At 38.4% G+C, this 25,762-nt stretch overlaps 1 protein-coding gene and 1 long non-coding RNA gene across 4 annotated transcripts; one reads left to right on the top strand and one right to left on the bottom strand.

Annotated features, from left to right (window-relative positions):
• Window positions 1-1,331: 1,331 nt before the first annotated feature.
• Window positions 1,332-18,380, bottom strand: nat8l (N-acetyltransferase 8-like). Of its 2 annotated transcripts, XR_005633411.1 has the most exons (4): window positions 17,881-18,380; window positions 16,376-16,540; window positions 6,334-7,083; window positions 1,332-4,958 (listed from the first exon to the last, which is right to left on the bottom strand). XR_005633411.1 is itself a non-coding variant. In XM_039751720.1 (3 exons), exons 1-3 carry the CDS (start codon window positions 18,194-18,196, stop codon window positions 6,716-6,718), a joined length of 849 nt encoding a protein of 282 aa, XP_039607654.1. In that variant the 5' UTR covers window positions 18,197-18,380; the 3' UTR covers window positions 1,339-6,715. The 2 variants fall into 2 exon arrangements, 1 of the variants encoding a protein (XP_039607654.1); XM_039751720.1 differs by having other exon boundaries at window positions 1,339-7,083.
• Window positions 18,381-18,596: 216 nt separating this feature from the next.
• On the top strand, window positions 18,597-21,546 carry LOC120528637. Of its 2 annotated transcripts, none has more exons than XR_005633576.1 (3): window positions 18,597-18,690; window positions 19,635-19,752; window positions 21,195-21,546. It is a non-coding gene; the product is annotated as an uncharacterized LOC120528637 (long non-coding RNA). The 2 variants fall into 2 exon arrangements; XR_005633575.1 differs by lacking the exon at window positions 18,597-18,690 and adding an exon at window positions 18,713-19,058.
• Window positions 21,547-25,762: the final 4,216 nt, after the last annotated feature.

Raw genomic sequence — 25,762 nt, 5'->3', positions numbered from 1 at the left:
TGTACTCTTTTTAGTTAGCCAATAAAAGGTGTCATTTTGCTTGGCTTTTCTCTACAAGCCTAAAATGGATAATTTTCAGTCTCTTACATCTTCAATTACGTTTTTATTAAATCAAAACAATGCATGAAAACACACAGATGTAAATAGAAACAAGCTAGATTGAGAACTGCTGGCTGCTTTGTCATTAACATCTTATTGCTAATAATGAGCCATTAAACACAATGAATGCCGCTGTTTAAGACTTAAATAAGCAATTAAGGGTGGGGAACCTTAACCAGCAAGACCACTAAAACAAAGCATGAAAATGTCACTTGAGCAATAAGTGCTTCATCAGCAATAATTGACTTCTCATTAAGAAACTAGGTTGGAACAAAAACCTGCAGTTCTCCAGGATTGACATTGCCTACCCCTGCGAGGAACCCTTAAATACCATAATTCTGCAATTAATTATGAATTCTTCCTGTCAATTGCTCTCATAATGGCAAATTTTATGATCAGAGAGAACAGCATCAGAACATTAAATAAGTACTGAAATGTTATAAAATAATTTGGATAACTTGGTTCCTAGGGCGCAAAGCCTACTGTTGCTCACATCCAAATTTTGTGATAAAATGAACATCAATAGTCCAATTGGAACACATGGCAGAGGACCCTGCAGTTCTTAACAAACTTGCTGCTGTGTGCATTTCCTAATGATTTTTTATTACACTTCTTTTAAATACTCAGATTTTAAGATCAAATGTATGTTTATGGGAGAAGGTAATTTAGTCAAGCTGATGCCCTGAAAATCTAATGAAAGTCAGCACCACAATTTTGAGGGCACTAATACTGTTCTTGCTTTTTTCGGATGCATCATGAGCCTTCATCAACAGGACGAAAAAAAGTTGTGATACTGACTGCCATGAAAGCATCTATCATTTTGATTAAATAAATCCACAAATTGGTAAGTTTGCCAAGTTACTTTTCCATCTTACATTTGTGAACTTTACAAAGTGGAGTTGTTTTATATTTACAGCATTCTGTACCTAATAGGAAATAAGCCTTTTGAGTGCCTTGTTAGGGCTAGGAAATATAGAAATATGAGACGCCTTTCAAGTGATGCTGAGAAATGTTTGAGGTAGACACCAAAAAAAAGTTTATTTTGTGCTGCCATTCAGTACATATCCTCTGAATAACCTCAAGGAAAGGAAAACTGTTGTGTGGTGTACTTGAGCTTTAGGCAATGTGAAAACATCTGAATGTTACACTAATACCCCCTGCATGATAAATATTTCAATCACTTATTTCATGTTAACTCTAAAGATAGATAAAAATAAATATGAAGGCATACAACAGGCATAAGCGTTCCATTTTATTAATACATTATGTACATCTATTTTTTTATAATGCAAGAAATCATACCTTTATATCTTTACAATGTTACCCTTTAAAAAAAAAAATACTAAACCAAATAAACTTAAAAGAACCATGTTGTCACAGCAGACATACAACGGTGTATGTCATGAAGAATCTCACAGTTTCCGGTGGCCATCAGAAAGCCTACTAAAGTGCCTGCAAACCTAAATGCTCTATTCTGCATGGTTTTTTTGTTACCCGTGTACACTATTTAAGTAAAACAGCAGAACAGGAGAGAACACTGAGGAGTACAGCAACCACAGTATTAGACATTCTGAGCTACTGTTGAAAGGGCAAGGTGTTCTTCAAGTTACCGTATTATATGTTGCTAGCTAAGAATATAGAGAACTGTGAAAAAAGTGACCTGCATGCCTGGGGAAACATCTGTCATTTCTAAAAGTTATGTGTGCATTTACTGTAAGTGAATAAATTATTCACACAGTTATAGATGGTGAATGCATTTACACAGTAATATAAACAGAATTATTATTTACACCAGAATTAAAGTTACATTTATATTGTAATCTCACGTTTGCACTTAAATTAACTTTGTAACAGTGTAGTCTTGGCTGCCAAAGCCAAGAATGAAACAGCTGCCAGTTTAGCAATTAAAAAATACTGCCAGTGTAATGTTTTTTCTTTCTTGTAATACATCAATGAGATATTTTTTCAAATGATGTTGTTATTAATGCAGACCACTTTTAGAAATGACATGTAATACTGGTCACAAGACCTGAACACCATTTGGGAGCAGGGGATAAAAACATGCGTGAATACATTTTCAACAATACACTTCAGACAAAGTCATCTTCAGAAACAAGATTAATAATGATACTAATAAAAAAGTTTAGATAAAAAACATCCTTTCCTTAGGCTCAGATTTTTTTTTCCTGAATCCACTCTGACACCGCTATCTAGTAGCATTGTGCCAGCCATCAGTTACTTTCACTGTTCAGTTTAAACTTTGTCTGCATCATTCTACACCCCAAGGTTTTTTTCTTATTACCCTTTTCAAATCTGAATAGTTTTATTGCTGGATTCAATGGCTAAGGCTTCTTAAAATGCAAACAAGATGTATTCAGCAAAAAAGAAAATATGTACAAACAAGAAAAATTGACAAAACTAAATGTTCCCAATCCAAAATTCATATGTTACAATGTTATAAATAAACAAAACCCAAACATAATCACACACTTTAGTCTACAAAGGGCCAAGACACTTGTGCTAGCTGTGTACTCATTACTACATTCTGAAACCAGGGGCACTCCTTTTTTGTTTTTCCCCCACTAATCACTTTCCATTTCCCGATACTGTATGGTATGGTCCAGGCATTTGTTGTCACTTGTTCTCTATGATCATGGCCACTCTTCTTCATGAAGCAAGTTTGTTCCCTTTTACAAGAAAAATTGCCAGACAAAAGGCAGAAAAACTAATCTGGAATCTTCTTACCAGTTGCCCTCTGCTCCCACTAATCCTCTATTCTACCAACATAAGGAGATTTAGAGGACAATAAGGTGAGATATATGAAGGAATCGGTGCTTCTTAGGAAAAACATGATTACAACATATATTTAAATGTTCACCAATGCCTACATTTATTCAAATTGCAGTTAGTCTTCACTGTATTAAAACAAATACTGAAGTGTCTGTGGGGTTTTAGAATCATTGTTGAATAGCAGCAGGCTGTCCTGTTAGGTCAGTCACTGTGTTGTTTTCACAGCAGAATACCCCAATAAATACTGAATTCCATGTACCATACTGTTATAGAGTACAGGGTATAAAAACGTGATATACTGCACATTCCTCTGTGGGCTGGTAAATAATGCAATAGTACTCTATCCATCCTAAACCACGTGTTACAAATTTAAAAGAACCAGGAGGGTAACTCGTTAGCTATAGTTCTAAAAACAAAAAATAAAAAAGGTTATGTACAGTTAAATGTGCCTGTTTCACAGATTAATAAAAATCAAATAAGCAAAAGTGGTCAATGCATTTAATGAGCATGCTTTCAGCCTATCATTGAGAAAGTAGCATGTATATGCCAACTGACTGTAGCAACACCTACAGTCATTAAAGGTTTTTATCCATTATGAGTAAATCCAGGCCCCCAAGTTAATGATGTTTATTCTTCTTATAACAGGCAGCACTTGGGTGACCTGATGTCCTCCTATCCCATGAGGACCCTACAGCCAGGACTGGATGCTGTCCATTCAAATCATATATACAAATTGTTATCTGGAAACTAATCATGCAAGTGACTGAAATATAACTTGCACAAAAGAAATTTCTACCTTTGCGATTTTAAGGCATTTTGGTCTAAAACCCATTTTCTTTTTTCTTTTTTTACATTTTTCCCAGTTATATTTCACATTTACAGCAATCAAAAAGCCAAACAGCAGAATCCACCCCATGGGATTATCTTGTGATGTTTGTGCCATTTTGATTTTTAACAGTTTTATTACGCTGGTTAAGCAAAGAAATAAAAAAACTTGCACAATATATTGGGCTACCATTTTGCATCATAGCAAAAATAAACTCTGAAATGATATTCAACATAATTTCAAACAACTAACATACCTAATATGACCAATAAGTCAACTACTATAAATGAGGGATGGCAGTTCTGAACTCCATATATTTTCAGTACAGGAAGATCAGAGTTCCTCTCAGAGTATTTAACAAAAGTAGCAGTGGACACTTGGAATGAAGGCGCTGAGCTACTTAGAATGGCTAGGAAAGCCATATAGCCTGGAGCAAAGGAGGACATTAAGGGGAGACTGGACTGAGGTTTAAGGCCACTGCATAAACAACATTAATTGTGAAAGTCAAGATTAAAATATAAAGCCATTATGTAAATTCTACACAAGGGTTTTACCTTTGTAGATTGTGGTCAAACCACAGACTAAAAGTATTTTATGTTTACTCCTGAAAGGAAATAGCCTGTTGGTGATCTGTTCACTTTGCCTGTCTTGAGATAGGACTTTACCCTTTACAAATTCTAGGCAAGCCTTTTATGAGCCATACCGCCTCCTGTCGCCTAGATGTCTCACCTAAGCACTTACTATGGCTCTGAATACTAAACTGGTAGGGGAATTACTAAGCATTATTTTTTAGCAATTGTGATTCCAATTCTACCTAGGAAAACAAGCCCAGCAGCTTTATTACCAGCTGTGGATGAGGATATATTCTGTTAGCTTCACAAGAGACACAAGGTCATGGCAAATAATAAAACAACAAGTAAAATAACGTAGATAATTTACAGATACATCTTTAGAAGTTGCCATTATCTTGAAAGCTGTCATTTTTAAAACTTTCTTGACTTTTTTCATAGGCCACCATAGAAAGTTTGTCTAGGGTAAATGTCAACCAGAGTTCTTTGTCTTGTAGTGTTAAATAGCGACACCAAAATGTACCTTTCCATTATTGTTCCAAACAAAAAATGTATACTGCATTCTATTCAAGTTACAAACATTTTAAAAAATGCCCCATCCTTATGGATGTTCAACTCTATGTTCATCCATCGAAGCTGTGCTACATGCTGTTCATAAAGCTGCCAGCGCCTCTCTGATACAGAAGAAAAAAAGTGTCATTTGGTTAAGAGCACTTCTGCAAATCATATGGAATTAAGAAAAATGCACAAGTAAAATTTAATATGACAAAAAAGCCCTCCCACCCCCACACCCCCACTCCAAACATTCTGAATTCCAAGCATTTCAATAATTGCATTCAAGAATTACATTTCCCTTACTTTAGTTTAAGACATTCTTCCTGCATAACGTCCCTCTAAAGACATTTCATGCAAAAGTTATTTCTTTGAACAAATAACACACAATTGTATTCAAGTCCAAAAATGAGGGTATTTTGTTCAGTTAAAATAAAAATAAAAAAAAGAAAAATAAAGGAAAAATAGGCAGGCACTGTACACACAATTCAGGTACAGAAACATGCCACTGCTGCATTGCATTGCTTCTGCATTCTTCTATTTGTAGGTGTGATGTCATTAAAGCAGGTAGCTTGTTCAGTGGGCAAGCGTCAACATTTTTTTGTTTTTTGATAGGCAACTGGTTAGAAGTTTAAGCGCCGTCAGTCTGGAAAAGAAATTAGTGCTACTGTCTGTTTGGTTATTTTGAGTGGTCTCAGTTGTGCTGTGCACATTAATAGAGAAATGTGTTACCACAGAAACTGCAACCGACTCTAACCCCCCATAATGCCTGCTCTAATGACATCATTCAGTACAAGCAACGGACTCGCCAAGGAGCTTAACTATTTTAAATAATAATTCAACAGTAAAAAAAAAAAATTAAAAATAACAATGAAACATTAGACCAAAATAAAAGCAGCATTTTAAGACTCCAATGCACATGCAAAGGTCTGGCCCAGGGTTGCAGATTAATGAATGTGAAAGACAAGGCAAATAATTAAAATTAAGATACCCTTTTTTAACAACAGACAACAAAATGGGCTCAGTTTCATTGTCTCTCTGTTGCTGGCACATGAAACCAATGAAAATGGAGAGGTATATGTATTTTTTTTTTTTTCTTTTTTTGGATGCACCAAGTATTTATCTTATTCTCTTTATGTGTCCTTAATGTGTTTACTTATTTAGTTTCTGTAATTTGGCAGAAGGTGATGCATCCAAAAGAAAGTGCTTAAAACCAGTGCCTTGTTTGCAGTGCTGTGTGTTTGTAAGAGCAAACACTTATTTTTATCCTCTTCATGCAAAAAAGTATATGCCATTTTTTAATAAAAAGGACAATTTAAATGTATGACCAGCATTCAAAAATATTACCAAGCAGCAAGCCCTGAATCACTTAATAAGATCACAAGCACATCGTATTTTCACCAAGGTTTTTCAAATTAATATTTTTTATTTTTTTTATTTATTTATTTTTTTTGAAGGTAGAATAAATAAAATGGAAATGCAGTATATGACACATACCAGGTTTTCAATACTGCTGTAATTCAAGTTGCTGTGCTTAGGAGTAGGTATTTGGAAATGGCCTTCCTGAACCAGAGATGCTGCAGAATACATTTTGTAAGGAAGGGCCAAAGTGCTTCTGAAATCAACGATGTCCCTCCCCTCATCCTAGAGGATTGCTCCTATTCTCCATTGCTCTGTACAATCGCGCTCCTTTACACAAGCTGGAGATGGATAAGTGGGAGTATGTAATGTGCGTAAAAAGGCTCTGCAAAAACAGGTATGATTGTCCCGCAGAACAATCACATCACTGATAGCAAGACATGTGTTTGCAAATGTGGTATTTGAAGGGGCGTAAAATAAATAAAATAAAAAAAAAAAAAACAAGAAAACAAAATTGCATTTATTCTTCACGAAGCTGCAGGCGATAGCGGTGGTACCGAAGCTGAAAAAACATTCTCTCCAGGATGGAATGGTTCATCCCCGGTAACGTAAACTCCTCGCTGACGCCAGCATGCTGAAAGCCCAATGATTCATACAGCTTGTGGGCTGCCAGCTTCACTGCAGTGGTGCCAAGCACAATGGCGGAGTAGTTGTTAAGCATAGCAAACTCCAACACTTTTCTGCCCAGTGCTTTGGCGATTCCCATGCCACGGTAGCGGGAATCCACAGACATGCGCCGCAACTCTACTGTGTTGTCTTCTTCATTTCCCCGGGCTGCCACAATTCCTACAATGTTGCCATCCAGAACTGCCACCCAGAAACAGGAGCCTGCAATAAACAGTGGCTGCTTAGTAAGACATCCTGTAAAACAGGTCTAGTTGTTACATTCCCCATCATCTGTCTTCTCTAATCTAAACAAATAGTTATTTACATTTAGTAATGAAGTCCACTCTTTAAGAAGAAAAATAACACTGTTTCCTGCAAACATTTCATAGCATTTCAACCATGACATCTTGAAGCAATCATTTTCTTTATAATTGGTCTTTTGTCTATTTTTCTTGGGTATTCTGTTACTCACTTTCCATCCAAATTGTGCACTTTAAGACATAGTCATTTTTAATTTTCCCACAAAACCCTTCTAAAATGATGTCAACTTGCTCCACTTGCTTCTTGACAGGCAATGTGCAGCAATAAGCTATTGACCAGAGACTGATTAACACTGCTGCACAGGACCACATACTTTTAGGGCAGGCTACTCTACCCAGTCACCAGCAGTTAGGAAAATGTGCTCATCACAGTGGGGACTGCTCCATTTTAACAATGGTCAGTGTACAACATTACCCAGCACTGTATTTCCTTCTACTTTTAAAAAGAGAACAAATTACAGTCTATGTGACTCTATCCAGTTTTGTCATCAAGTGATGGAATTACCTTAACACTGTGTATTTACAATTCACTAAAAATGTTGCTTTCTGACTGCATGCTGTTTTAAACGCTCACAATTGTAGAGTACATCTGTAATATATCTGCAAAACTTGCCAGAATCTAACTTCTACTGCCAGGGTGCAAGAGAACTGCAAAAATGGTGTACTGTTTAGTACTGCAAATGTTGAGACTGCTGTTCTTCTACTTTGATTTACTCTTCCCTGAAACCAGATTAGGTCAACAAAGGTTTTGTTTCAAAATACTGTTCATTCAGTAGTAAAATTGAGTGCAATTTTTTAAAAATCTAACTTTGGATCAACTGTGTTACTGCTTAAATTCTTCAACTATAAAATAAATTAATCTAAGATATCAGGCAAAAGCTGTAGCAGAGTTCTGTGCAACAGAAAATAATGCAAGAGAATGTACCTAATTTAGGATTAGCACTACACTTAAAATACACAGGAGTATGAGTCCAGCTAAGGGGCAACACTATTGACAAAGGGAGCATGAACTTGTAGTAGGCAATGAATACAGAAATTTACCTGGGGAGCAGACTCCTGCCTCCCTTATGGGCACAAAAAACACACCAAACATGGACGGTCTGCAGTTATTTTTGTGAACAATCTGGCAAACAGCAGAAGGGACTTCCATGACACTTCATTTCTAAACGCACATTAGTTAGTATAAACCAATATCTGAAAGCACCAGGTAACATCAGGCGTTCTAGAAGACCCTGACCCAAGTTATGTATTTCATATATGACTCGTGATTAGGACCCCACTCAATTAACAGATATAGAGTCTGTTTCATGATACTCGACAACCTCCCCATGAAATCTGCACTACTGTATATCCAAAAGTCAAAGACTGTAGCTATTAATTACAAGATGAAATTCTCAACTTACATTTTATCTCAAAGTAATATCACAAAATGTTCCACCTGGTGAATGACTACATGATTTGAGGTCTTATTTTCAAATTACCACGCTGCCTTCAACAGACATTGAACAACACCACATGTGCAACTGTTACAAAGTCACAAACTTTTAAGTTCTCCCATCTTTAGACAAACCTCAAAGCTCCTTCCTCCTTAGTCACATAGGCTAAATATTCAAGCAGAAAGTTCTGCTTTTGGCAGATCCCTACCTGCCCCTGCCTTGTGCCTGATGCTAAAATGACACATGCTTGTAACCCTGAATTGTATTAAGCACACTGAGTGGTGGCAGGATGTCTCTGTAGTGTTCTATGACACTTTCAGATGATGTCCATAAACAACATGAATAATCATGTTTCAAGTCATGATTAAGTACTTTAATGAAAGCTTTTTATTTTTCAAACTCTTCTAACATTTGTGACAAAATCTGTATTGAAGTCTGTAAAACCAGAAATTGTGATGTGTTCTCCATTTTTATAAACATGTAACATTCTACATGATGGAATATATCAGGGCACTAGAATTGTACATAAGAACTCTAGATTTCTTTTCATTTTGTTCTGTAATTACTGGTTTCCTTTTCGGTGATAAAGCACTTAACCCTTATACAATACAGAAGTAGATTGTACCTTTGTATTAAATCTACAGAAGGACACAGATTTTTTAAGGTGCTAATATAAAGTTCTTATAACAATAAAACTATTTGACCAAACAGGTGTTGGAAAATTGTATGAAGGATTTATTAAATAATGTTCCACACTGTAATGATTCCAGCCTTTAGAAATCACAGGATAATGCAACTAATGATTCTGGCAATTGGTGTGTGTCTTTCCATCTCCCTTTAACAACACAATTCAACTTCATTATCCTGTTTTCTAGATCAAAATGAATGAAGACTAACTAGGTTTAGGAGTCACTTGATGGCTTATGTGGAATACAAATCTACTACTATATTGTAGTCTGTGATTATATGAATTGTAAGCTTAAATGGCTGCTTAACACATCCACAGGACCTGAGTTTGATTCCCAGAAGTACCAAAGACTGTGAGGATTGTTTGTGTGAGCAGCCTCCAGATCATTCACTTCCCTCCCACATTTCATCCATCCATCTTCCAACCCGCTGAATCCGAAAACAGGGTCACAGGGGTCTGCTGGAGCCAATCCCAGCCAACAAAGGGCACAACCCACCGCAGGACACACACAAACACACCCACACACCAAGCACACACTAGGGCCAATTTAGAACCGCCAATCCACCTAACCTGCATGTCTTTGGATTGTGGCAGGGTGCCAAATCACCGCAGGACACACTGTGGGAGGAAACCCACGCAGACATGGGGAAAACATGCAAACTCCACGCAGGGAGGACCCGGGAAGCGAACCCAGGTCTCCTAACTGTGAGGCAGTAGCGCTACCTCTGCGCCACTGTGCCGCCCCCCAAATTTCATACACTTACATATTAGTTTAACAAGTGTGTGTGAGTCTGTAAAGGAGTGTATTCCGTGAAGTACTAGTGTCCCATCTAGACCTGGTTCCTGCCTTGTGCCTCATGGTTCTATGATGGGTTACAGGTCCCCACAAAGCTGTGTTTGAAAAACTGACTGGTAAAATAGATGGAAGGATCTTGTATTTGCCATTGGGAAAACATCATTAATGAAGTTAGTTTCATAATCAGCAAATCTCGGTTTACACATTAATGAACATTAACCATTTTGTGTAAAAAGAGGAGCATAATAAATATTACTAATCGCATCAGTGCTTCAAATATAGAGATGTGGAAGCTACTTTGTATAATATGCCCAAGTAGAATGTTCTCTTTAGGAAAAGCATAATAATAAAATATAGTTTTATTTGGTACGATTGTCTTTTAATCTTTCATATTCATTTAAAATGTACTTCCCTTTTACAGAGAAAAGCATAAATAAAAGAACTCCTACTTTAACACAGTGAGCCAATGATAGAAACTTCAATGACTGCTTCATAGACTAAAGAACCACAATAAACACGGTTTGGAAGATATACCTGAATATATCCGTCAAGAAAACGAAGAGTTCCTGGCTTCACTGTTTCTATTGACTCACAGAAAATCTGCAGTGTTGCATGTTGTTAAAATGTTAGTTTGTATGGCATTGCAATAAAAGACAGACATATGCTACAGCAAGTTCACAACTCTCAGAATATTTGAAAAGTATATCTTTGTGAATTTCCCCTTGGGATTAATAAAGTATCTATCTATCTATCTATCTATCTTGTACTTTTGTCCTCAGATGGCTTCTGTGCCTAACTACCTGTACACTGCCTTCTGTCTACATTAGTGCACAAGATAATTAGACTGAATGCCGTGGTTTTAACCCCAGCATTTTCACTGACTGAAGTTTTGGGGGCTCTTCAGGGTAATTGTCTGAGTGCCGCCTTACAGCTCTGGAGGGATTCTACAAATACCTATAACTGGCTATGCATTAACACATAGAATGTTCACTGGTACCTTTCTAAGAGCCATTAGAACCAAACTATTAATAATGTATCACTTTGCAATTCAGATTTAGGACCTTTGTTTTTTCTGTCTGGATATTAGAACTGCTCCCTTCTGAAGAAAGTACTTTACCTTCTTTTAATATAATCTTATTTTTGCATTGTTATATGCTTGGTACAATATTCAGCTTCACCTTGTTTGAGATGCATCTGTAAAAGGCACCATAGATAATCCAGTCTGATAACTTGATTAAATTGGAGCTGATCCAGCTTGTTAAAATTATGCATTTATTGGATATGATTCCATTTTATGTGGATCACAAAGAGGCACATGTAAAAACTTCAACAAAACTAAATACTATAGGACAATTATATTATTATGATAATGGAATAGAGACTCATGCCGCAAGGGATTTTCACACTGGTTAGAAAATTCATAAGTAAACGTTTAAATATTTTTCACTATTATTTTAAAATGCAAATTACTGAATGCCCATATAATGAACATGACTTCTAGTTCATTCAAAGTTCACTGAAGAGGAAAATGCGGAATGCAGGTCATCATATAGAAAGATAAAGTGTTTTAGTTTGCTATATAGCCACATCATGACAGAAGTTGGACTTGCTTTAATTTGGTTAGTATCTTAACCAGGTAATTGCTTCCTCGGACTGCCATTTTGCACTCATACAGGGATAATTCAAGGTTACTGATTAACCTACCATAGCCCTCCTATCAAGGGCCAATTAGATTCCCATCTCCCCATGACTGTGAATTGGATTAGCAGGGTTTGAAAGATGAATGGCTGATTGGCAATTACCCTCATAGTGGCAGAATAACCAGGATACCTGGGGTTAGCCCCAAAAAGGCAGTTGCAGAATGTACAAACTTCACGGAGTCAATGACCAAGCCAGGATTTGCATTCAAGTCTCTGGAGATGTCAGACAATATTGCAATCACCTACACCACACTGCTTCCCCAAATTCAAGCTGGCCTATAGAAGTTTATATGGCTTTTCAATAGTTTTAATTAAAGATGCCACAGAGTAATTTAAAATATACACAATAACAATTGTGAACAATGTGTTTTATTTTTTGGTGTTGGTCATGGCTTCATATGCAAGTTATCTGTACTTCAAATAATTGTTCCCAGTTTGACAGTTTCTTGACCTACATGGTATAGTGTGCTCTAAATATAACTAATAAATTAAATTTAACTGACTTATTCTTTAAGTGGTTATGTTGCTATATGTGTATATTCTGCTATACTCATATAAATGACTTTTAACATATTCCTTGCTTACATATATTGTACAATGTTTGTATGTTCACGCATAAAAGTAGACTGTTTAGTGTATTTTAGGAATAACATACTCTATAAAAGAATTATTTTAGAACTGTAAGAAAAGACCCTTAAATATAACAATAGAAAGGCAAACTGCTTATCCTGACATATTTTTACAATGTTGAACTTTTTAGAATGTTTGGTTGACTAAGAAAAACAGAGAGATGATGGGGTGTTTAGGGCAATTCAATAACTTATTGGACTAATTTTTCTGAATACTCTTGAATTCTGAATTTGAATGTTAAAAAGAACTGCTAACACATCCAGCTCCTCTGTGCCAATCACAGCAACACTGTGGTTAATAGCCAAGTGTGACCTTGATTGAATTTATCAAGCCCCCCACCCTAAGATCTGTTTCCCTGAATCAAGTTACTTGGCCACTGCTGAAAGGTCAAGCATGCAATAACAGACAGGAAACTTGTCCAGTACAATGTTTTGCTTGTTGTACTGGGTAAGTCTTGCTATGATTGTATTGACTTGACGCCTTCCTGTGCCTAGATGCCTGTTTGCTTCAAAAAGTTAACGTCAGTATTCAAAGTCAAGTTAAGACCTATTTATCTTTAAGTGTTTTGTCTTTCCGTCCCCAATTAAAAGGTGAAAGGTTTTTGTGGAAGGATTTTAATAGTAATAGTAATTGTTTAATAGTTTACATAGTATACTATTTTTCAAGCCAGAAATGTAACATTTCTCCAATGTGAAGGGTGACTCGTTGTTCAATAAAACTGCAATCCATTCAACAAGGGGTCTCATTTGATTGCATTAAAATAAAACTGTAACTACATAACTACCCCTTGACCAATCCCGCACCAATGGACTGCCAGATAAATATGGGCATCTTCTCTGAAATAGCTGAGGTTTTATCGCGTTGAATGCCACCATTTGTGCCTTGATTTAGTGGACGGTTAACGGCAGTGGCATACAAACTTTTTTAATGGCACAGTAGTGACTCAGACTGTATTCAAAGGTATAGGTTCTTTGATTTATTGATACACATGTACTATTGTGTATAAAATACCTACTTAACTCCTCAGGGTGTCATAAGGATGAAGATGTATGTTGTAGCTAGGCTTTTAAGCAGAAGCTAATTTTATTTTGTGATGATTCCGAATAAGCTCTGAGTCTGGACTTTGTTTCTTTAGAGCATTTCACAAAGCTGAGTCCCCAAATAAAGGTTGTATGGAACTTAATGAATAACAGTACATTTCCCTTACATTAATGTCCAGTTACACCAAAAAACTGGCTTCTGATTAGGTGACTAAATTGGTTACAGTGACAACCTTATGCTCTTCGCTGACAGTGTTCACCAGTTCTTCTGTGAAGTATACCTACATATACAAGCCTCTGCACTGATTGTTTTTCCAGCCAAGTGTAATAAGGCAGAGTTTACATCTAAAGGCACATTTGAATCTGAATAATTTAGCAATTAATTGGATGAAGGAGCAATTTTGCTTTTGATTAAAATAATGCAACATTTATTTTCATAATTTTACTATATTAAATGGAACGACATACCAATGAATTCTGAATATAACTAGAGACAAAACTGATGATGCTTTAAAGTTGGGTATTATGAAGATGTCACATCTGGATCAAGAATCATATTTGTTACTGACAAAATCTGAAGTTGATGGCTGTTAAGGCTACTGTTTTATTTTATATATTCAAAAGAAGACTTTACTTTCTCTTGTCCAAAACATAAGACCTTTATTCAATGTAGTGTTTGTACTATTCAAACATTCATCTGTAAAAGAGAAACGGTGTCCTTGTGTAATCAAATGTCAGAAATTGTTGCTGGTAAAAGTTGGCAATGGAAGTCTAGTGCTGAAAAATGCAATAGCTTTCTGGTCATATGAGCAAAAATATGAAAAGAACAAATGAGGTGACTGTGACTGAACTGACTCCAGGGAAGAACATAATGGCATATATTTCATGTTAGTCTAACACTTGGGATGGTGGGCTATTTTAGGAATGCATTTTTCACTGTAAAGAACGTTCAAGAAAAGTTCCACCATTTATTCTCTCTTTATATTAGAAAAGATAAGCTATCAGATAAACAAACAAGCTTGATGGACTTGAATGGCCGCCTCGCGTTTGTCAAATTTCTTATATAACACAAAGTTCATATTTTCTTTTCTTTTAACTGCTGGCTCAGCTTAATGTTTGATGATGGTATGGGGTCTCATAAGATGACTGAGGTTTAACTTTTATATAATATTAAGCAATTGATATTTTAGTCCTGCCTGACACCAACACAAAAATGATGCATAACAGTTTGTACAGTGTTGTGTCTGTGCAGGATTATATTTGTGAAACATCAAATATTCATTACTACAGTAGTTCCATTAAACAGGGCATAGATGAGTCAGAGTGATCCAAGATACAGTGATTTTCATGAAAGGGAGACTGTGAACTTCTCTGCTTCTTTCTTAACTGTCAAAGCTTAGTGAAACATGGATTTGGAAAAACCACTGTAATAAAGATTTAAAAATAATGATCCATGGAATGAAATGGAGTAACTAATGTCTGAATATTTGTAATTTCTTGTATCATATTAAAGATTTGCTTTAAATAACAGGGACAGATAGCTATTACAAGGACATATAAAAATAAAAGTCTAAATGTAAACATTTATACTTTTACACAGATTGCCCAGAGAGAAGACATTATTTTTGGTATTGGGTATGGAAGTAGGCCAAGAGTTATGTGGCCTACCTCACATATTTTCCTTTTCAGTCTGTTTGCATTACAACTTGCAGTAGAAAAAAAGTACAGAAAATAATTTCCTTTAGTAGCATTGGGAAAATGAAGCAGAACTGGCGGCCCACCTCAAAACTATTAAAAGACTGGAATGTTGTGTAAACTGGTAAAACTCTTAATGATCATATGAAAAAGTGATGTATATTTGTTTTTAATTAACCAAGCTCCTTACAACAGTACTGAGTAATATTACTGCAGAGTATAATTTCTTTTTCTTTACAAATTTTACAGCTCCCTACATATTTAAAAATCTGTGAAAGTGGAAATGACAAGCCTGCCTAAAATGCAAGAAGCAATGTAAAAGCAAATGGAATTAATGTTTTTTAAGAAGTATATTCTACAAATAAGTACAGTATGTACACTAAAAGAAAGCAAGTAAGAGAAACATAATTTCCAATTAAACTAAACAGTTAAATCTCATGTCTAAATAACACTCGATGTAACACATTCTGCTCTTCTTATGCTTCTTAGGATTCCCATCTACTCAGATTCCACCCTCCTACACCACCCTTGCCAAACTCCTCCCCCCCCCCAGCTCCAGACTCACTGTGCTGAGGGTGCAGGTGACTTTTAAACCCCTCTCGAACCATCAAATGACCTGTGACGGCACCTCTCTTGCAAAGCATTCCAGTTACATCTGCTGCCACCAGGCGGTCTCCAAGAATTCTAACAAATTAGACAAAAGGCATTAGCAAGAGGCAGACTTGACGTGCCATATTAGAGAAGTGCACCTTTGCCCTACCCAGTGACCAACTTGAGATATCATAACCTTACATGTTGTAGATTATTTAGATACTTGCATACAATGTATCAGACACTTAAATACATGAAGGTCATACACAGAAGTTACAAAAAGAACAATACATTTCAAGTAGTATTTTCTAAAGGAAATACAGCACTTATGATCGACTTTGCCCACCTGCTGTCTCTCTCTGAAACATCATGGTTAAAGATTATACTGCACATTTTATTCAATTGTTTTCTAAACAAGATTAAAAATGTGTCACTGGGTTGCAGCAGTGTTAATGAGTTTTATTTTAACTTTCAGTGTTTACTATGCCTGTTCCTCAGGTTGTCTTTTCATGCCTATCTGCATTTGGAGCAACTGCTGGTTGACCTGAAGGCTCTTATACCATGTCACTGTCCAAAATGAAACTCAAATCATTGTGCCTTGTTCTGAATCAACCTTACCTGTGGGTTTCATGTAATATTGCTCAATATCAGACATGTCCGTGTGAAGAGCGCAATCGAGATAGCTTAGGATAACTTTTCTGCTGAAGTAGTACCTTGCGGCCATTAAAAGGAAGGGCACGCAGCAGGTCAGCGCCATGGACTTGGTGACAAAAAAGCACATTACTAAGGAGACAAGGGAGAGAGATAAACGATACCTGTCAGAAAAGAGAATCAAATGTTGATTTCGGAGAAGAAACCCCAGCGAAAATACAAAGAAGCATACAAGTACATTAACACTGAAAACATAACATTTAAAATATGCAAATACTTAAATATAAAACTTGTAAATCTCGGTGTGCTATTGTGTTAACGCTGTAGGGAGGCATGCTGGTAACGGATATCTGGCACATAACTGGTATACAATTATTACAAATTATTTTCGAAATATACCAGATTTTTTTCACTTCTTATTTGGCACCGTTTATATAATTCAGCAGATGCGTAGACCCCTGCATCACCACCTTGCAACACCGGAGAATGCGCCACGGCCACGCGGTGCCGCGCTTCCTCCGGATATCACTGCATTACGTGTTTTTGCGCTAGCCCTTCGCGGGCCATTGTTTTACTGCGTCGGTGTCATAACTGTTGGCGAACAGGGGTTCGGCTTTCAACATTTGCACCGACATTATATATATATATATATATATATATATATATATATATATATATATATATATATATATATGTGTATGTATATATATATATATATATATATATATATATATATATATATATATATATATATATATATGAATAAAATATAAGAAAACCCGTTGGGCAACAGCGGGGGGAAAGGGGCGGGTGTTGCGCGTGGCTGGCAGAAGCGGGAGAGCGCAGCGCGCTCCCGTGGGCACACCCCTTCATTCATTCATTTCGGACAGCGTAGTACACGCTGCACATACATCCCTTGTCAGGCTGCAAGCATGCAACCGGCAGCATGCATAGTGGCGCAACATGCCAGTATAGAGGGGCGTCTGGAACGTCTCCCTCCCCGTCACTTAACCCTAAACCTACCGTAAGAACTGACTAATATTCATTTTTGCTCGTCCCTTTAGCTGTGTCAAAAGCGCCCGCCATCTGAGAAGATTTCAACAGAAAATGGAATTTGACAAAACATAGTAAAAACAGATATGAAGGGTTTAACTCTCAAGTTCAAATTGAGGATCAGCGTCAGAACATCGATGTACTTTTGAGTAACTCGTAAAAATAACGGCTTTTGCTTTATCTACATCAAAGTAAGAAATTAACAAAAAGAGCGCAATGTTATAACATATATATATACATATATATATATATATATGCACAGTATCTATCTATCTATATCTATATACATACATGCACTGCATATATCTCCAAGTAAGAAACATAAACCATAAAACCTGAGCGTTTTATTGTATTGAGCCTTAAGCATCTGATTTTTAAAAGAAAAACGTTAAGCTCATTTTCCAGACATACACACTTACTTGTCAGAAAACCATACATTATCTGTATTTTGCTCTGCTGCTTTAAACCCCGAAATGCAGTATTTGGTATCCTCTCCATTATCCCTTCATAAAAGATGCGGCGCACCTCGTCTTGATCGGAAAGCTGAAACTCGCGAATAAATACCGCGTCTCTTTTCGCGTTCTCCTCGAGAACGTTAGACGTGTGCGGCTGCGATGAGCTCCACAATTGCGAGGAAGAGACGATCATCGCTTCTTTTTTGGTCCCAGGTATAGATTCATGTTCATCCGCAACGATTTTCGTCTCGCAAACCATTTTTGGAGACAAATAATGCATGCAACTGGCCTCTGAATGACTGAAAGCGATGGGAAATATTAAAAAATAGAAAGTATTCAACAATGGTGTTGCCGATATGGATTATAAAGAAAAAATAAAAACAAAAGACTGAGGTGATAAAAAAAAGAAAAGCGGGCAGTCTGTACCGCTAACCCTGCCCTTTTCACGCGACCAAGAGAATGCGCTGCATTTTTAAGCCCTATTTATAATAAACCTTAACCGGTGCATTCAGATTCTGGGGCCCCCCGGGTGTCCAGGCATTCCAGAGATTGGCCAGCGAGCTTCATCACGTGGTGTCAATAGGAGGGAAGAAACACCCATTTCGCTTTCTTTTATTTCGTTTATTTATTTATTTATTTAAAACAAGGGAAATTTTCTATTTTAGATTACTACAGCATTTCCTCTCCACGCTTCGGTTAATTGGAGCTGTCGTTCAACGCCTGCAGTTCCCCTGCAGCGCAAACGGACAGCAACGCGACGTCTTTGTACCGATGGTTAGCGAAGGGGCGGGGAGATCCCACGAGACAGTGCTGGCATCAGACAATGCGCTTAATTGTTGCCGTGATTCTTCACCCGCTTACCGCTGGCCAAATCTGCTATCAGCTTTAATGTGTAGCACATTCGAAAGACCGCGGCGATGTGCCGAGGCTCTCCAACATACGTGGAGCCCACTGACGAAGAAGCTCGGGGCAGCTGTCAGTTTCCAACACAATTGTGCATGGGCAGTGCGCCGTGGACATCTATAGGTGCATGGTGGCTGCCTGGCAACGCGATGAATGATACACAGGGTACTAGAAAAAGACGCTGATTTTGGCAATAATGCTCCGGCCCTCCAAGACATTTGCTCATGACCAAGTTAAAGGTATAAGTTAGCCGCGCATGTCGGGGGAAGTGCCCTGGCTGCCGTGCGGGCAGAGGAGAGGCGAACAAAGAATTGCCGCCGTGCCGATAAGGAGCCGCTGCGGCGCGCGCCCGCGAAGCTTTCGTTCTAGTCAGTCACCTTCAAACTGAAGAATGAGTTGCATGCCTCAGCCACTGCAGTCTCGCAGGGCATTCTGGTTCTTGTATATCGCCGAACGCATTGGCATTGTCTGGTAATTCATTGTAGGGACGTTGAACTCAAGACGAAAGAGTTTACAAAAAGTAAAAAATAATAAAGAAAAGCGTGTCAGTGTCATCTTAATTTTTGAAATAGTTTTTACATAGCGGTTTATATGACACCGACTTGTTCAGATTCAACTTGCGCTTAGGCTGGACTGGTGTGTGTATGTATAGGGGCCGTAGTTCGTTGTAGACCTCCACGAAACTTTTAATTTGTTTTCGGGTCTGCAGCATAAGACAATCATCCTTGAAGTACAGTTTCTGCTTTACAGTTGTTGGTGTGAGGCAGACAGTGTGCGCGTGGCCCACCTTGACTAAATGCTTTCTTTTTTTACAGCATCAGCACCCGTGTCGGCTCGAGTGGGGGCGGGTAGGATATTTAGAGAAATGGACATGTTGTGAGCTGCGCGTGCGCAGGATAGATCTGTCCGCTGCCGAAGATGCTGAACACGCAGGTAGGAAAGAATGCGATGAAGTCTTGATTTCTTATGTTTTTGAGCAAGTACGTTTTAACAGTTTAACTGACTAAAATGTGCAACGTAAAGTTCATTGGTACTGTGATAACAGCTGCTAGAGGTGTCAGATCAGGGTTCTCGGCCCAGAGAAAATAGTCTTCTTAATTGTTTTTATGTTGCTTTTGGCCATCATTTTAATGCCTGAACAGTATTAATGGACTTTGACATTAATTCTACAAGTGTTAGGATTGTTTTGGACCGATTGCTACACCATATTTCCATTAGCAAGGTCCATTATTTGTGTGTGTGTGTTCAAATTAGTGGTGCTTTCTCAAACACTGTTCAAAAATTTCACATAAGTGCTTAATTGTATTGTGGTACTCTGTCTGGGATTACCATTGTCAGGCTCTTTAAACTATTCAGTTTCCACATACATTTTGATTGTACTTTTATTTTAGTGGCTTTATTGTCATATCACAGTAAAACCGAATTGTCACTTGCATTCACTATAATAATAATACATACAATAGTTAATGCAACATGGCAATCGCAAAAATACAATGTACATTACTTAGTACAGCAATTAGCCCAGGCTCAAATGCAGCAACTCAGTTTTTAAAGCTAATAACCGAGGAATCCAAAAGCAGCCACATTTTTCACTGATGAGCATTACCATTATTCGCAGGATTCCCTTTAATTTTAAGACAGTGGCTAAAGCAACATGGTGGTTGGGTAGGGCAACAGAGGCAAGCAGAGTCAGACATCTGCTGATGTTGGGCCAATTCATGGCAGGATTGGTGCACGTTCAGAGTCACCACTGTATACTAGCACTGTTGGAGGAATATGATCATTCAAATTTGCTTTGACTTTGTTGTCATTAAACATCTCATCTTAGAGAAACCATGCGAAGAATATCCACTTCACACCAAAACAATGTCATCAGGACACTTCACTGTGAGAATCAAACATTGAGTCCTGTAGACTTTGTTTGTTGTCCATCACACATAGCCTATCTGCTTGTTAAAAGGAGAGTGAAGATTGGCTCCTCTGACCACAAGGGTTATTTCCAATCTTCATCAGACTACTGTCCTTTCTTTTAGTGCAGCTTTTTTTTTTTTTTTTGCAAAAGTTAAATGATAGATGTATTAAAGGATTTATTTTATGTACTTAAACAAGGGTAGGCAAAGTCAGTACTGGAAAACCATCCTGATTTCTTAATTAGAGACCAATCCTTGCCAGTAACAGATCCTATTTAATTTTATGGCATGGTGGTGTTTTCATTTTGTCATTTCAGATCATTCTTATATTGCAGATTTGTTTCTTTCCAAGGTGTCACGCGTGTACGCATGGGAGGGAGCTTAAGGGCTCTGCTGGTGGTAATTACCCACCAAACCAGGGGTTGGCACTGTGGTCTAATGCCTTCTCTCTTCCTCCCTCTGCAGAATAGAAGACTGACTCCACCGCTGACATCATTTCCATTTTCGCCCTCCTGGACCCACCCTTCTCGGCCGAGTCACCATATAATCCTGGAACCAGCCATTTTGCTCCAATTCTGAGTTCCTATGTGAAAAGATAAACTCCAGAACATGTTGTGTTCTATATTATTGTGAACTTTTTCAGTTATATGGGATCACCAAGGTAGTGCCCCAACTCTTTAACATCATCATTGTGTCCTCTTTTACAAAGGATATTGTCAAAATGATTTGTAGGCTGAAGTTTAGTAATTCTCAGTCCTTCACTTTTACTTTTTAATATCCTTCCAAATATTTTTTATTTGGATAGTTCATGATGAATACACACAGATGTAAGTGGAAACAAACTAGATGGAGAACTGCTGGCTCCTTTGTCATTTGCATCTTATTGCTAATAAGCAGCCATTATAACAATGAATGCAGCTGATTAGGACTAAAATGAACAAATAAGGGTGGGCAATCTTAACACGCGAGACAACTCAAATAAAGCATTACATTGCTTGAGCAATAAGACCTTCAACAGCAATAATTGATATCTCTTTAACAAAACTAGGTTGGAACCAAAACCTGCAAGCACAAGGGTCCTCCAGGACGATGTTGCCCACCCCTGCACTAAAACCCCACCAGAGTATATGTCTCTCAGTAGTTCTTGACATAGTTCAGCTGAAATCTCCTTTTCTGCTTATTGTGCCCCAATCACTGAGATCGCTTCTTCAAGCCAGTACACTGTGTTTTTCACCTTCCTTTTGTCTTGTCATTTTTAGACATACTCAAAGGCATTATTACCAATGGTGTAGCCCACCTTCATCCTTCCATGTAGATATCAATCAAGTGATCTTTCTTTTAAACTGATCCATCCAAATAAATTGCTGTAACAAAATATTTCACAAAGTATTTAATAATTTGACACAAAGCAATGTAAGGTGACAAGACAGAAGGTAAATATTTTAGGAGAAAATAACCCACACCAAAATATGCAAACTCTTGGTAGGATCTGCAGATGATGAGGGACGACAGGTGTGGTATGTGCAGATCATAATGGGCAAATTTCTGTAAGGCAGGCCTGCAGTCTGTTAGACAGATTTTTTTTTCAGCTGTACATTGTTTTAGCAGTTGGAGTCAGTCTAACACATGAGAGCACAATCTGAGCAGTGTTAGGTGAACTTTATGTTGTCTTATGTCACTTTGTGTTATATTATCTATCTGTTTTCAGAATCCAGTGGATTACTGATCTCAAGGAACTGGGTGCTATGACTTGGCATTACTCATTTACACTAGCCAAGTTTCCATCCAGTTTTTTGCGACGTTTTGTTATCAACAAACAGAATATACGTTTAAAAAATGTGCGAAATTTGCTGTCTCCAGCCTGTTTCCATCCAACTGGCTTTTTATCGATAAAATGGTGTGCGTGATGATGTCATCCCCTACAAAAAGAACTGTTGCATAAGTTTTGTTGTATCCCGAAAAAAAATCTGCCCTTGAGCCATTTCCATACATAATTTTGTGTATGTCGCAAATTATCTACCTTTTGTTTTCCACATTACACCCCCTCCACTAAACAAAGAAACAAAGAAATGGAGAGATTATTCAGACAGTTTTTTGAAATTTGCCAGCTTACTGTTATTTCAGTTTCACAAATAATTGGAATTGTACATAATATCCGAAGACGACAGCAGAATGAAGCAGTTGCTTGTCTGATAGCCCTAGAGCTCGAAGAAAGTACCCCAGTGCGACGAAACCCACGGGTATGGGAGAGACAACGGAATAAGATGTTGCGCCCATCACAGGTTGCCACCGACCACCGGTTCCAACCCAAAAGCGGATTGACATCGCCCTTTACAAGCTGGCAACCTGCACCAAGTATAGAGTAGTTGGAGAAACTTTCGGGGTTAGTTAAACTACCGTCCATCGATGTGTATATGCTGTGTGCACCGCTATTAAAGAAAAATTAATGCGGCGTTATATCAGGCTTCCGACTGTAGCATCTTGTGCCACAGATTTACGGTGCGCTGAATGGCACGGATGTGCATATTCTTCCCCCGACGGAAGGCTACCGCGATTACATTAATCGCAAAGGGTGGCCATCTATTGTTCTCCAGGCCCTTGTTGATGACAGGTGCATGAAACGAGACATTTGCGTTGGCACTCCTGGAAGTGCCCATGATGCAGCTGTGTTTGCAGCATCGGATCTGTACAGGTGAGCCTACCTTTCAACATCCCTTCTCAGTGCGATAACAACTGCATTAGTACTGTAACCTGCTTCCCTTAAGGTTTTTAATTAAAACTGAAATTTGAATTAATACAAAATAACGACGTTTAATCAAAAAAAAACAAGTTATTAATGAGAGAATTTCTCATATATGCTAAAACACCTGCCATTTAATAATAAGAAAAAAATGTTTAGATAATGAAACACACGGTTTATTAAATATTTTGACTGGCACAGTAAACTACCTAACGAGTCTCTTCATCAGACCATGCGAACCGCTCCACTATTCTCGTTTTGATTGCGTATCATGTTTTGTATTATTTAGACATCCAGAGGGGTTGTTAATCAGTTTCAGCTGCTGTGGTGTTAATGAAATTAACAACAGGTGCACTAGAGGGGCAACAATGAGATGACCCCCAAAACAGGAATGGTTTAACAGGTGGAGAGACACCCCCAGGCTACAGTTGATGTGGAGGGAGTTCAGGTACCCATTTTAGTAGCAGGAGACCCAGCCTATCCGCTACTGCATTGGCTCATCACGAGAAATAACGAGGCTCTTCATCAGACCATGCGAACCGCTCCGCTATTCTCGTTTTGATTGCACGTGATGAAAATGTATCATGTGACACATTTATCTGCGTTAAAGCCCTTTTTTTCCGACAAAAAGTGTTTCCAATGTAATTTTTGCGACATCTGAAGTATCTATATGGAATTTATACGCTAAAGTTGAACGGAAAAATATTATTTCGACATGTTCAACATTTTATCGATAATTAGCATTTCCATCAGCTATAATCGGTAAAAAAATTTGAAGCGCTAAATATTTTTTCGCAAAAACTCCTTGGATGGAAACCTGGTTATTGCCAGATAAGGACAGTTGAGAGCTACTAGCTATCTTAAAATGTACTTCTTTTGAAACGCGTTCCCAGCGTTCATTTCATGCGTCCTCTGAGCAGGTCCACAGAAATAAACGAGACGCATGCGCAAGTTGCAGTACCAGCAAAAAGTCGGGGGGCGCAGTGTGCTAAAAGTCGGAACGTGACATCAGAGTCTCTGTTTACTATCTACATGTGACAGCAAGCCTCTATGGAGATCCTTCGGAGATCGATGTGCGCGCTTTGCTGTTTGATGAATGGTTCAAAGTGGTGAAACAAAATGCCGACATACAGATGCATTCGCGGTGCTTTTATATTCAAGCGTCGCATATTCCCAATCGTAATGACACGATACATTTTAAAAGTCTCACATACCATCTTTTGTGCCATCTATTTTTTATTTTTTTTACTTTACCTGCTGTCAGGTCCAAGAAGCTCGTAGCGATTAAAAACTTCGATGACACTTACGATGGTCTGCTTTAATAATAAAGTAAACTATGAGGTTAAAGTGGACATTTTGAGATTAAAGCCGAAATTTCCACTTTAATCACAAAATACATGTTTTCACTGTGTATTTTTTTTTTCTCAGTGGCTCAAATACAGCACTATACATTATGTTGCCGATGTGAAGTTGAAAAAAAAAAAATAGACGGCACACAAGATGGTATGTGAGACTTTTAAAATGTATCGTGTGTGAACTTTGACCCGGACACAGACAGACGGACATCATATTGTCACCACACACTGTTTATTTACAACTATTATGTGCAAAAGTCATGTGCTCACAAAACCCCAGTGCCTCTTGCACCGATTCCCCAAAGTCCAGGGCTCACAGTCTCTGTGCCTTTCATTTCCTCTTATAGGAACCCGGATGGGCTCCAGCTGCTTCCCGGCAATCTCCCACGGACACATCCCCATGTGGCGGAAGTGCCAGCTGCGCACCCGGAAGCCGTCCGGGTGTCCCCTGTCGTTTTCCCCCCGGCACTTCCTGGTGTGGCGGAAGTGCCAGGCTCCTGGGATAATCAGGCACTGGGGAGCCGCCTGGCGGTGGCCACGGGTCCCTACAGGGCTGGGCTTCCAAGCCCTCTACCCGAGGCCTCCAGTATAACCAGGACGGACGCCCCCTCTCGGTCTGGAGGAGGCACAAGCCCTCCTCTGGTCCTCCTGAGCGTCCCAGCCGGGCTCCAGACCCGGCCGGGACCACACGGGATATACTGGCATCGGGGCGCCGCCTGGCGGTGGCCACGGGTCCCTACAGGGCTGGGCTTCCAAGCCCTTTACCCGAGGCCCCCAACATAACCAGGACGGACGTCCCTCTCGGTCTGGAGGAGGCACAAGCCCTCCTCTGGTCCTCCTGGGCACCCCAACGCTTGAATATAAAAGCACCACGAATGCATCTGTATATCGGCATTTTGCATCACCACATCGAAGCATCCATCCCGTAGGATCGGCAT

Source organism: Polypterus senegalus, chromosome 4 (assembly GCF_016835505.1).
Source record: "Polypterus senegalus isolate Bchr_013 chromosome 4, ASM1683550v1, whole genome shotgun sequence".
Taxonomy (NCBI): Eukaryota; Metazoa; Chordata; class Cladistia; order Polypteriformes; family Polypteridae; genus Polypterus; species Polypterus senegalus.
Note: the sequence above shows the minus strand (reverse complement) of the source record. Positions and strands in the feature narration are given on the sequence as shown.